Raw genomic sequence first — 14,098 nt, 5'->3', positions numbered from 1 at the left:
ATTAGTTAACTAATTATTCCCTTAAGACTAGTTTTCGTTTCAGAAATCATTTCTTTATTTCAATTTTTTTAGGGATGTTTGGAAAGACTCATGGTGGTCCTGCATCTTGTGAAGAAGAAGTAGTGCTGCCTCGTATCAATCCGCTTGTTTTTCGCGGAGTAATACAGTCTCTGAAATGACTGACAGCTTAAAACCTTCTTGGCCTCTTCTCATGTGGATGTAAAGGGTTCCGACTCAAAGGCCCACCCTCCATGGCCAGCTCACCAATGATGAGGCTCAGTGTGGGAAAAGTAGTTTGTTCCATGAAAACTAAAATAAACAAATAGTTACCATGCGCAATAATGGAAGATGAGAAACAGACCTTCTGCTGGCAAGTAGCCTACTAACGGACAAATAGTTGCCCCATCTAAACTTAAATTGCACTAATTCAAACCAAAAATGATCTCGTACAGGACAGACTAGTGGAGCTTTAATATTACTAAGGCATACCACACAATACTTGAGCAAAACACATACAATACAAAAAACTGTAAACACTAGAACATGGCTCATACAGAAATATGGATATATTCCCCCACAGATTAAAGGGGATTCCCGTTGTAAGGGGGGATGCAATTTCCTTAAACAAATGTATGCAGGGCTCTCAAATTATGAAGACAGGCAAGAGTGAGATTTCCATCAATGCGTGACACTTGAGAGCCCTGCTTATGGCTCATCGTGAATGCAACAGAAAGAGATGATTCAAGAGTGAGTCATCGTATCGTTGCACAAACTGTGATGAAGAAGAAGCAGAAGCGCGGATAAGGTCACAGTCCTGATACTCAAAGGAGGCAGGATGAAACCTCCGAGATCGATGGCGTGGAATTAGTCTCAAAATGCTCACAACTGTATATTATTTTATGATATTTAAATGAAAATTTGATTTGTGCGTAATTCTTGTGCGTAATTCTGGCTACTCACACATGCCTGTTCCAATAGAATAGCCTACCAAGCGATCCAACACGCACGTTCACCCATCGCAACATGAAGACATATTCAGATATAGGTAGCTACCGATTTTCAACGTTTGTAACGTATTCAATTAACGCTTTTGAATTGAGTCTAGAATGAAATATAATGTTACAAATGCTCCAAGCACACTCAGTATTATAATATCATTAATGGCGTGCTTTTATTTATTTCAGTGTCCCATATAAGGTCACACATTCTTCTTCTTTTAAGTACCTGTGCAGGTAAACAGGAAGTCGCGACAGGTGCGGGAGACACGCCCGCAGAAACCTGAAGCTCTCGGAAATAGTTTTTTTCTTTGCAGTCTCGTCCGGTTTCTCTCGGTAGAGCCACACTCGACATTTCGGTTCCCGACAAGCATTCGTGAGCAAACCGACTGGAGAGGAGACTTCTTTGATCATTCATATTATTCGTTGTAACCAGACTGCTGTATATTTTTATTTAGTTAGTATTGTAGTTTTTGTTGCTCGTAGTTTGACTCCGTCTCGCGGCAATCAAAGGCCTGCAGGTTCACCGCGGAAAAAAACAGCCCTTGAACGCACCAGGAACCACTGCGAGAAATAAACAAGACGGGAGGAGGCGTTCAGGTGCTGTGAGGTCCCTTTCCTTTTAATCTGAGGTGACCCTTGATGGACTACATGGACAGTGGACTGAGATACACCCCGAATTCGGTAAGATACTTGAAGGACTTGTGTACAGCTCGAGGCCAAGCGACGCGGGCTCTGTTTTACCCTCTTAAATATTGATTCAGTGTTGTGTATGTGAGAGAGACAGTGGCGAGCGTTAAGACAGGAAGTGAACAAATCTGATGCAGAGACATAAAAGATCAATCAGAGTTGGTGTGACCTGTAGGTGAATTAACCGTCCAGTAGCGAGACTGTCATGTGTGAAGTAGAAAGGTCAAATGTGTTTTCATTCCACTCGGGACACACGACACTGTATCCAAATCTACCTTCTTCTACTTCTCTTTTTAAACATCACTCGTCTCAGCCAGGCTTATCACCAGCTCACGGTTTTGCCTCAGGACAAACATGTTATGAAGTTTAAAAAAAAAAATCCCGCAAAAACTAATCCAGCTGCTTTGACTTCCCAGCCAAGCTTCTGGTTCCGAACTGATTCGAGGCTCCGCCAGGGGTTTGATTTTATATATTTATGCCAGAGCTTTTAAACTTGTTGTTTGAATGTGAAAAAAAGCCCTCAAATTTCATTTTAAGATTGCCTAATACTAAACAACTCCTCAAAAGTGTCATTTTGATACAAGGAGCCAATAAAGGCCAACACATCGTGATTCATATTTATAGGAAACATCTGACAGGTGTTTTTTTTTTCTCATTCAAGCTTATAATATCTTATGTTCAATGGTATAACTTTTTACCATTTTTTCTTTTCTTGAGATATCGTGTGAACAAACTAGCCCTTTGAGGCTGCTCTCGCCCAGCCCATTTTCTCTGCATGCTGCTTAATTTCGAAGAAGAAGAAAAAACTTATTTAGTCATCTTACCACCTGCAGTTTGAAGTAAGTCATACTCCAAAACCCTCAAAAGAACAACTCCCAGCTTTGGATAAAACCTTTTTTAATAAGTGATTGTAGAACCTCGGTGAGCTTCATCAGTGAAGTCCTCAGAAAGCGAAGCATAGATGCCTGAATTCCTCCAAGTTCCTCTGCCCTGTTGTGACTTGTTCACTCGAGATTACTCCACGCACAGCATCAGAGCATGGTGTAAACATAAATGCATAATGTAGAAATGCCCTCCAGATTTCTATCGGAGGATGTGTCGGTACACCGTGTGGCATCTGAGTAAAGTTGCTGTTCTCAGCGTGTTGTGGTCATTGACGGTAATAATTTATTACATGGTTTGTGTTTTTAGATTGACTTTTCAGAATATTAAACAGATTCCTGTCAAAGGTGGACACTTTAGGTAGTTGACGTTTTAAACAATGTAATTTAAGGTTTAAGGTGTGACAGATTGTTTTTTTAATTGTCGTTGTATTGATTGAACTGTAGGACTACTGTTAATAAGCCCACGAATGATGTATACTTAATCAGTTCATCATTATGGTTATTAAACACAATGTGTGTTGCCAGGAAAGCTCCATCTTGTTTTTAGGTAGATTGGGTGTTCTGACACGTTCTCTCTGTTTCTTGAAGTCAAATCGTTTCCTTGAGCAGTAAATGTGTGAAGCACATAACAATGTGTTGGTGAACAACCGACTCAGAACCACGCATATTTATTCCGCAGACTGCAACGAGCCTTTAAAATGAGTGACCAATGTCAAACCTTCTCTTTTGAAGACAACGCTCGCCATCATATGTGCAGTGTAATTAATCCGTGTCATTCAGCTGGACAATCAGGTTTTCACAAGTAGAGACTGTGTTATCCTTGGTTTATAAATGAGTAAATGGAGTTGTAGTTTTGCAGACAATCTTCTCATGAGGACCGTTTAATTGTTAAACTTGCAGGCCCAAAGTTTATTATCTGATCTTTTGTTTGCCCGTGAACTTTTACAGGGACCTTTAGTTTTCTACTGCAGTGCAGTGAGCACACACAAACTTGTTGTTCCCCTAAAGATCGGCAAGTGGTTTGTTCCCAGCAGGTTTGACAGGATTGTTCATGGTGAAACCTTTGTACTCCCTCCCCCCTCACCGTTTAAAGACAACCACGGGGCCGTGACTCACGCATGCAGTTTCCTTCTAATTCATTTACTGTCACTGAAATGGTTATTTCTGTTTTGGGAGTAGACTTTGAATGAAAATCAGCTCAGATTTCTTCCCAATAAAGAAATAAATTCTTTTTTTTCCATCAGTTAGAACAGAGTTTATCTGGTTGAGGTCTTTAGGTTAGCACTGGCTTGGGGCATTCCTGAACTACTCAACTACCTACTTGCCATCTGCTGCAGTCACTTATCTACACGCTGATTTTCCGCTCCGGTGGACTGGAAACTTGTCTCTTTGCAGCGTTATATCTTCCCGCTCCTATGACATGTTTATAATTCATATTTTGAGGTTGTCGTTTTCTTAATATAGACCCTTCAGTTGTACGTGTCCATCATTCATTCCTCCATCCATACAACTGTCTTTCTGTCTTCTAGGACAAAGACTGGGACAACTCAGTCCAATTCCTGCCAGCATCGGATAACAAAAAGCTTGAGAAGAAAAAGGGTCCGGGGAAAGTTGGGGCTGTGATCGGTGTGGTGATCTTTGCCGCCGTTGTAGCTCTGATGACCGGACTGCTCGTCTGGCATTTCCACTGTAAGAACTTCTTCCTTAATGTTTATTTCATAATAGGACACAGTAGCAAACGGTTAACAGGATTGTAAACGTTGAAGTTTAAAAGTTAGTCATTTTTACTGAGTACAATTAGTTTGGATAAATTGCACATATGTACTTTTAACTCAGTCCTCATTCTTCATCGACGTTTTGAAATACATTATTTAAAAAACAAGGACAAACTATGAGGACTATAGCACGTCCCTCTTCGGTGCAAAATACATGCACGTTTTGGTTAAATGTTCTTCGGGAAGTTAAATTCTTGCCTGACTATTTGCACATGCAAATGATTGAAACCTAGAAGGAAGCATTCACGCTACATCAGTTGAAACAAGTACTCCTGGGGGACTTAACACTTTCAAATCAAAAGATGTTTGAGATGTTAGTGGTCAACTTTAACAAAGCCTCAGCACCGGGATAAGACAGACAAATGTTCCCCTGGGGATAAATAAAGTCTATATGTATCTGTGTATCTATAAGATACGCTAAGATCGGTGTGTGTGTGTGTGTGTGTGTGTGTGTATCCTCACTTGTCTGTGTGCTCCTGCAGTCCGTAATGATGTGCGACTCAAGAAGATGTACAGCGGCTCCATGCGGATCACTAACCAGGTGTTCGAAGATGCCTACGAGAAGTCCAACAGCTCCGAGTTCAAGGTGCTGGCGAAGCAGGTGATCTCACAGGTGAGACTGGCCTCCACACCACTGCCCTCTCCTCAAAATGAAAATGGGAGTTTTCAAACCGCATTCGTTTCACTCTCTGTTGCGATGATGCTCCTGTGTCTTTCAGCTTAAATCCATCTTTTCCAAAAGTCCCCATTTGGCCAAATACTATGTTGGCTCTACAGTTCAGGCTTTCAGGTAAGCCTCCCATCAGAATGACTTCTTCCAATAGGGCCATGTTTCCTTTTTTCAGTTCTGTGTAGTCTGTAACATAACATGTGGGAAGAACACACAACAAAAAGACCATTTTGACAGATGGGGTTGCGAAGAGAGACCGATTTCCAGTATTATATACGACTAATAAGAATACATCTGTCTGACCCTTGTAGTAGAAGTAACATTTTAGTTTTTTACTTTACTCTGCTATGTTCCATCCTTGCCTCATTGCGCTCAGTGAAGGCAGTGTTATTGCCTACTACCTGTCCGAGTTCAAAGTCCCTGCGGGCCAAGAGGCATCCGTCGACAAAGCCATGTCTACGATGGGAAAGCTGGTGGACAAAGAGCAGCGCTTCATGTCCCGACCGGCCAACTCTCTGGTCCTTGAAGATGTGATCTCTTCAGGTAGAGTCAAAGCAACTGAAGCCCAAACTGGCCTCGTTTGTCATTCAGTCCATAATCTATCATGCTGTTTTGTTTATGGTTTGTTGTCAGCCTCCTCATCTCCATTATTTATGTGTGTCATCTCACAGCACTTGATTCCCGACTGACTTCAACATCATTCAGTAGTAAGTGCTCATCTTCATCTATTTATTTTTGACAACTCATTCATGTAAGTAGAGCGCAGCAAACGTGTCTTCACTCGTACGTCATGGGGTTTGAAACGTGTCACCGGAGCTGAAATCATTAGAGATTATCGCCTCTCGTTACATTTTTCTGACATATCTTGAGCAAGAATTAGAAATATTGTAATTTTTTACAAAAATAGTCTGACTGGCATGATTTAACATGTCGTTTAGCCATAGTTGGGAATGCTATTTTTTCTTTTAATCTAAAGATGTTAGGCGTGTACAAGTTTGAAACTATTCTCGATATTTGGAAAAAGTCTGTGTGACTTGTTTACGATAACTCCAGTGTTTCATCATATTTCTAAAATGTTCTATATATATATATATGTATATACAAATTAGACAGCTGTTGAAATTGAGCATGCCCAGTGATATCAGAATAAGTTAGTATAATAGGCTGTAATTGTATTTGCATTGAGTTAAGTGGGCGGCTGCAGTCGTGTGATTTACAGAGATGATGAGGAGCACCCCTAAAAGTCATTGTGTCTCTCAGAATTTTTAAAGTATTCCGAACATACAAAGACCGGAAAAATGGGGCAGATCCAGTCGCCTGGCTTCCCTAACAGTCCATATCCCCCCAACACCTTCATCCAGTGGCAGCTGAGAGCAGACCCTAGCTACGTCATCAAGCTGGAGTTTGATACGATGAATCTGGAAGAGAACTGCACGAATGACTTCCTCAAAATCTACGACTCCCTGGTGGCCATCGAGTGCCGCGTTATGGAAGAGTGAGTTTTCCCTTTGGTCTCATCTCAATACAATTCAAGCCGATACGATACTCTCCTGCCTTCATGCAGTGGCACACTGTACATATGTTTAGATTGGGATGGAGACGACGAGTAGGATCTAGTATGGAAGGCCCTCTGCTGGTCAGATGCTGTGTTTCTCATGTACATTTAGGCCACTGCAACTTTGTATGCAGCATATCTTTGCCTGGGTTAAGACTCAAAATAAAGTTGAATTTAAATATGGGATGCCGTCAAAGCCACCAGGAGCTCTACAGGCATAATGTTCATGTGTGCATGATAAAATCATTCGTGGCATTCTTGCACAGGAGCGATAACATTCCTCGTTGGTGGACTGTACAAGAGCCACAACAACAAAGACTCCACATGAAACTTTTCTCATTTAATTTCCTAATTTATGTTTTAACTGAATCCGTATTCAAGGAACCAGCCTTTATAAGACTGTAATTTTATACTTTTTTGGGCCAAAATGAAATCAAGGTTCTATGAGAAGTTTAATGTTTTTACTAGCAGGAAGAACCTCAAGCAGCGTTCCGCACACACATATTGCCAATGGGTGTTTCAGTAAGAAATATGTTGTTCTGTAATCAGTTCAAGCCCATTACTGATTTATTTTATAATACAAATGGAATTTAAACCACATTAGAGACTCGATATCATCACACCAGTGAACAGTGCTAATAGAAAAGGGCGGCTTTAGCTTTAGCTCAGTGGGGTAAGAGGGCCGTCCTTCAACCGCAAGGTTGTGGGTTCGATCCCCGCTCTCCCCATTAGCTGCAAGTCGAAGTGTCCTTGAGCAAGGCACTGAACCCCCAGTTGCTTCCCGGGCGCTTCACCGCAGCCCACTGCTCCTTAATAACTAAGGATGGGTTAAATGCAGAGAACTAATTTCCCCTTGGGGATTAATAAAAGTGTATATTTATATTTAAAATGTATGTGGTCTGTTTTTTCTTCCTCAGGATGTGTGGGTACTACTCACCTAGTGAACCAATGACTTATCTGTCTTCTGGCAATGTCATGCTGGTGACGATGGCCTCAAATAAGGAGAAGAACTACCCAGGTTTCAGGGCACAGGTCTCACAAATCCGAAGTGGAAGTAAAGGTGGGGATTAATGTTTGAACCTCTTTGTTGGGAGCTGAATTATAAATGTTTGATCATTGGACAAATCCTGACGCAAACCCATTTGTAATAGGTACGACATGCGGGGGCCATCTGATGGGCGAAAAAGGCACCTTCACTTCTCCCAATTTCCCAAATTACTATCCTCCTCAAACGTCGTGTCAGTGGTCGATCCAGGTGAGATGACGGCATCTAATCGACATGTTATACACATGTTATACACAGCCGCATCACGTGTTTCTGTTCAGTTATGCTCCTCGGAAGGTCACGTGTCACCTAGGGCTGAAACAAGAATGGATAACAATCGATTATTAGAATAGTTGGCAACAAATTTCAGTATCGATTCGTTGTGTCGCACGATTATAACGTCAATCAATAAGTCGCGAAGATGGTTGAGTATAAAAAAAGAAAGAAAGTTAAGAGCAGAACGGAGAAACGGAAAGAAGAGCGAAGCAGAGGTCGAGGACAGACCATAATGCTGCGTTGCGAAAGTCAATCAGCGTTGAGCTGCTCCGCCGTTGGTGAATCTAACCGGCTGCTGCTCGAGTAGCGCTGGAAGCGGAAGTCATTCATACACAGTCGGTGTGAGCCTAAGGGGGATGTTATGCAATAGAGATAAGCCACGCCCCCTCTCAGGCTCGAATGAAACACAAATAGTCAGGCGAGTAAACTCACGGGAGTAAAGCGGTGTCGGTTCTGTTTTTGCATAAAGGGTTGGAAAATAATGGGTTGTTTTCTTCTTTTCTTCGAATAATTGAAAAAATAATCTCCAGATTAATCGATTATTAAAATAATCGTGAGTTGCAGCCCTAGTGTCACCATGCCAGTGAGGTTTTTACTCGTCTGTGTCGATCATTAAGGTCCCTGCTGGGAAGGCGGTGAAGGTGACGTTCAGAAAGTTCCTCTTGTCTGAGCCGGGGCAGGAGAACAGTAAGGGCTGTAGCAAGGACTACGTGGAGATCAACGGAAAGAAGTAAGTCCATGCTCGCATCTCTTAAAAACACATGGGAATTAATTAGCAGAGCCGATGTCTCACTACTTGTGCACTTCATCCTCAGATTGTGCGGAGAAAAGCCGGATGGAACGGTGACGGAAACCAGCAACAGCAACACCATGAGCGTGGTGTTTTCCTCCGACGCCTCCTATGTGGACCGAGGCTTCAGCGCATCGTACGAGGCCATCAACGTCAAAGACCGTGAGTGACTCCCATGATCACGGACATGTCCTGACGCGAAGGAAGTGTACCTCCCGTGTTAACCCCGTCACGTCATCCACAGCTTGTCCAAAGCAGTTCCAGTGCAGTAATCAGCGCTGCGTGAAAATGGCGCTCAAGTGTGACGGCTGGAATGACTGCGGAGACATGAGCGATGAATACAACTGCAGTAAGTACTCTGATTTCACTGGAGGAAGAGTAGTCAACATCGATTGGGTAATCTCGGCTTTGTTGGCACACTAAGTGAGTTCTGTGGTTTCCTCCAGAGTGCAGTACAAAGCAGATCAGCTGTAAGAACGGGTTGTGTAAGCCCATGTTCTGGAAATGTGACGGCATCGACGACTGTGGAGACCTCACCGATGAGCAGAACTGTGGTGAGACCCGTTTGCACTCATGGAGGCTGGGTTTCACGTGAGCTTTGACGGGTCACTTTTCTCATGCCCGTCCATTGCTTTTGTCATCGAAGGTGGATGCAAAACCGGACAAATGACGTGCAAGAATGCAAAATGTGTGTCCGAGAAGAATCGCTGCGACGGTACAGACAACTGTGGGGACGGGTCCGATGAGCTCAACTGTGGGAGAAGTAAGCCTCTCCAGACACAAGTCACTGAATCTAAGAACATATCCATTCACGCTGCTGTCTTTATTAGTTTGCAACGTGTGTGAAGAATGCATTTTAGGGAACACGTAATCAAGGAACGCATACAGTGCCCGTTTCCTAGTTTGGATTTGACTGTCCTTCCCTCCCCCCTCTCTGTAGGCACGGATGTGAGCTGCAGTGATCTCACTTATAGATGTAAAAACAATAAGTGCATCAGTAAAGTGAACCCCGAATGCGACGGGACGCCGGACTGCGAAGATGGATCTGATGAGCTGAATTGCGGTACGTCCCGATGCCGACCTTCAGCGGGAGCACGCACCTCGTCTCAGATCTTCTAAAAGTGTCTCTGTCGCCGTCTGCCTTGTTGAGCCCTGCAGGACGAAGCGGCTGCGAACTTCCACCCACTTCAGGCACAACGACGAGCTGCGACATGCCGGCCCTGTGACTAATTTATTGTTTACGTTGCAGACTGCGGGCGGAGCATGTTCAAGACGTCGCGTATTGTGGGCGGCGAGGATACAGAAGCCGGGGAGTTTCCCTGGCAGGTCAGCCTTCACGTCAAAGGTTTCGGTCACGTGTGTGGAGCGGCCATCATCAGTCCGACCTGGCTGGTCACCGCCGCCCACTGCGTGCAAGATGACGGCCGGACAAGGTATCTTCTTGGTTTTTATTTTATGTTTTCACTGGCGACAAGAAATCGTGAAGATTTAAAAAGATCTGAGCTCGCAGCTCTTTTAGAATAAGTGAGACGAGATGTTTCGGCAGCTCAACCACCTCCAGATGTCTCCGGATCGTTGAACTTTCATGTTGCAGATGTTTAGCGGATGCTCTGAACGTGAAAAGATTGCAACAGTAGATTGACATTTAAGTCCTCTATCAATGTATTCTATGCTGGACACATTATTTTAGAGCCATGTTTAGACAAATTAAAGTTGTCCCCACAATAATCCTTAATTTATGTCAAATATGTTATCCTTATTCGAGAGCTTCATTAGTCTTTTCAGTTTAAAAATAGAGATCACACAACAAACTGCCTCGAGAGCTTCTTAAATTCTTTGAAACATCAGGACAAAATATCGAATGCAGTTCTGTTTACTTGACTTTAATATGCTGTAAACAATGTGTCCCATGCAAAGTGAAACCTTCTGTGTTTTCACTAGCTACACAATGCTCGGATGTGTGCGTGAATTATTTAACATGTATGAAACCTTTCCAGGCCCTCGGTGCATGTTTTAGACCCCAGGAAGCTAAATGTAGAGCGGTCAAAAATACCATCCTGATATTTATTTTTTTCTACACGGAACTCATTCTGATGTTGGTTGATATTTATGCATTTTCTCTGAAGGTGACTGGGCTCTGCGATATTTTATATCGGAACAATGATTCTTCAACTCTTTAGTTATATAAAATATATTAGAATTTTTTTTAAAACTTGTAGTGAGTAATCACCTACTGTCCCATGCTTAATTTAATTTAACTGTAATGGTAAACAAGATGTGAACAGCCAGGCCTAACTCAGATTTTTCATACACGTTTTCTTATGTGACGCTTGTTATTCTAGATTGAGAATTCACTTTGCAATTTTTTGTTGGCGTACGTCTTCAGATTCTCCCAGCCCGGCACTTGGGAAATTTACCTCGGCCTTCACACCCAAGGGGGTGTTGGAAATGCCGTGCAGAAAAGGAACCTGAAGCAGATCATACCCCACCCGAACTACAACGCATACACCTATGACAATGACATCGCCCTGATGAAGCTGGACAGACCCGTCACATACTCGGATTACATCAGGCCCATCTGCATGCCAGCTCCTCAGCATGATTTTCCAATGGGAAACACTGTGTGGATCACCGGGTGGGGCGCTACTCGAGAAGGAGGCGAGTTCTCACCAAAAATCAAACCCTGTTTGATGAATACTTGTGCTGAATACTTGTGCTGAAACTTTTTAATAAATGTGAGAACCAAAACGTAAGCTAAACTAACTATCCAGTGAGTGAAAGAATATACAAAATAAATAAGTTTTTTATTTAGTTTGGTGATACTCTGTTATATACTGGGTATTCATCATTTGAAAAAAATATTAAAATTGTATCTCTATATTTGCTCCCAGATTGATGTCATGTAGGTGCTAATACACACCATACATATTTGTATCTCTATTCTCTGATGAAGGCCTGCCAATACTTTAGGTTAGAGCTCCAACCTGATGATATGTAGACCTGAACATAAGTGTAATGGTGTCCTTCTGTTGTTTTTGTGATTCAGGATTTGCTGCAAAAGTGCTCCAAAAGGCCCAGGTCCGAATTATCAACTCCGTGGTGTGCAATGATTTAATGGGAGGGCAGATCACGTCTCGGATGTTGTGTGCCGGAGTGCTGACCGGGGGAGTCGATGCTTGTCAGGTAATAAAAGTCCCTCGAAGCTCACGCCGCGCTGCGTTCTTTCATATCGTTTCAGTTTTCTCCCACACGGTTTGACAAAATCTGGCATATTTTAACATTTTATCAAGTTGCAAATTTGACAAATGGCTAGAAATGTAACTGTTGTCAATTATACTGAAGGTGATCAAAGAGTGTTATGTTTGGCAAGTTCATTGAATTCGTAACAAGGGCATGGAAAACACATTTCTGACTTGCTGAGAAGGAAGAGGTGGAGGAGGAAAAGGCAAAGAAAGAAGTAGAGAAAAAGGAAAATGCCCCACACTGCCCGATGTAGTAACTCTCACATGTGCCTGTCTTGGTCTCTGTTAGGGGGATTCTGGCGGCCCTCTGTCCAGTCCGTCCGGCAGTCGCATGTTTCTGGCAGGAGTGGTCAGTTGGGGCGATGGCTGCGCGCGCAGGAACAAACCTGGCATCTACTCAAGGGTCACCAAATTCCGTGGGTGGGTCAAAGAAAAGACGGGAGTGTAGACTACTGCGAACCGGTCCAACCAGGTCATAGAGAAATGCACATGGACTGATGACAAACCAAAGTACGGATTCTTGCTTCACCAATCGGACTTTCCAGCTGATGTCGTGGTGTAGACTCTTGCAGCTGCAGCGGAAAATGCACCGTTTGCTTAAAAAGCAATTGAAACACATTTTAAGACTTCTATTTTATGAGGGTGGGGTTGATGAAATGTTTTTGAATGTAAATAAAGCTTTTATTTGTGTGGTTTTATTTTGCCGTTTATTTTTTTAAAGCTTGTTTTGATGGAGAACAATGTTATGTGCTGCACATTAAATAGATTTTAGGCGTGATTATTACACATGTACACAAATGAATTGTGCATCTCTGTTGTCTTGTGTTTTATCAGTAGATATAGAAATGTCAGACCAGTTTTCCTTGTCAGAATTTTGTGAATTTAAAAAGCAAAATTGCCGCAAGCTCATTCCATCTTACCTCCTATGGTTTGGTATCTTATTAGTGATTTTTCGTCCAGCAGAAATCACTGAAGTTAGTGATGTGATTCTTCTTTGGAAAGCGTTGTCCTGCTCATCATGGATGGCTTTTCATATGTACAGCCATTAACTGCAAAAGAATACGTCAGCTTGAACACGGTTTGTTTTTTAGGTTAACCTTTCATGTTTATATGATATTTCATCCAGCACAATATTGGCTTGTCATTTTAATTCTTCTTGAATCTTTGTAAATGTGGTTTTATAGCAGATGTTTTTCAATAAAATAATTATAATATATAACCTCCAATTCTTTGCATTTCTGTTTTCATGGTCAGAATTTTTTTCATGACTACTTAACATCCAACATATTTGCATTGCGCCTTATCTAAACTGAATTTGTATTTGAATAGATTTGTTCACTGCAATATGTTCATTACAACTCTGTGGGACTACTTCAACAGGATTTTTTTCAGAACAACGATAATTTATAATATCAGTTATAGTTGTTTCCATCATAATGACATGCAGCATCCCTATTGTTTCGCAGTTCGTGCAGCAGTAGCCTATAAACTCATTTCTACCGCACACGCACGTCTTTTTAGCTGTTAGAGTATTTGTAGTGACTGATTTCTGCGGGAGGAGATCCTGTTCCTTACTCGCTTGAACGAGACTCCAGGCCGTTTGTATCGTTGGGTGAGGTTCCCGTTTAATGCCAGTTCCCGTGCGATCGCCATAGATCACCATCATAGGTTACATCTTTACCTCTGTCAGCACCTGTGCCCCATATATAAACTGACTGTGGTCAACTTGAGAGGCTCCACACTCAAACATATAATACGCAGACATAACTAATGGCTCTGTAGTAACCTATCAAAAGGTCACTATGGCTGCTTTGAGGTTTAGTTCCAAGGCGTGCAATAAACGGATGCAATGTCGTTTTTTATGTGAAAGGTTATTTATTTATAAATTTGTACGGCTTCCAACACACCAAAAAATACGTACCTCGTCAAGCCCATTTGTCTTTTCCGGAAAAGTTTAAGAAATCAAAATGTCTTAAACGGTGTGCTCCTGCCAATCGAGCAACACCTGGCCCTAGTGCTCCTCCAATTATATTGGCCTCTGTCTCAAGTGACAGTGGCCCTACGCCACCTACTGGTGGGAGGGCCAACTAAACAAAAAAATGGCTGTTACAGGCTCCTACAGTATTGTTATTATATATCATATACTATGGTCAGATACTTTGTTATCAATATGACA

General features: G+C 42.3%; 1 protein-coding gene across 1 annotated transcript; it reads left to right on the top strand.

The window, feature by feature from the left end:
• The first annotated feature begins 1,318 nt into the window (after window positions 1-1,318).
• On the top strand, window positions 1,319-13,148 carry st14a (ST14 transmembrane serine protease matriptase a). The gene is made up of 19 exons (XM_056441769.1): window positions 1,319-1,679; window positions 4,099-4,258; window positions 4,827-4,957; window positions 5,064-5,134; window positions 5,391-5,557; window positions 5,686-5,721; window positions 6,275-6,509; window positions 7,487-7,629; window positions 7,721-7,824; window positions 8,508-8,620; window positions 8,706-8,842; window positions 8,925-9,029; window positions 9,127-9,234; window positions 9,327-9,443; window positions 9,621-9,743; window positions 9,930-10,113; window positions 11,067-11,338; window positions 11,727-11,863; window positions 12,212-13,148. The coding sequence occupies exons 1-19, from the start codon at window positions 1,638-1,640 to the stop codon at window positions 12,368-12,370; spliced, it is 2,544 nt and encodes an 847-aa protein (XP_056297744.1). The 5' UTR covers window positions 1,319-1,637; the 3' UTR covers window positions 12,371-13,148.
• The last annotated feature ends 950 nt before the right edge of the window (window positions 13,149-14,098 follow it).

Source organism: Pseudoliparis swirei, chromosome 20 (genome assembly GCF_029220125.1).
Source record: "Pseudoliparis swirei isolate HS2019 ecotype Mariana Trench chromosome 20, NWPU_hadal_v1, whole genome shotgun sequence".
Lineage (NCBI taxonomy): Eukaryota > Metazoa > Chordata > Actinopteri > Perciformes > Liparidae > Pseudoliparis > Pseudoliparis swirei.
This window is presented reverse-complemented; position numbering and strand designations above follow the sequence as displayed.

Excerpts from the sequence above, each read along its gene's own strand:
- st14a (XM_056441769.1), top strand. The coding sequence starts at position 1,638 with ATGGACTACATGGACAGTGGACTGAGATACACCCCGAATTCG. Across the intron at positions 1,680-4,098 it reads TGAGATACACCCCGAATTCG|GACAAAGACTGGGACAACTC; the intron begins GTAAGATACTTG and ends TCTGTCTTCTAG. Across the intron at positions 11,339-11,726 it reads GGGCGCTACTCGAGAAGGAG|GATTTGCTGCAAAAGTGCTC; the intron begins GCGAGTTCTCAC and ends TTTGTGATTCAG.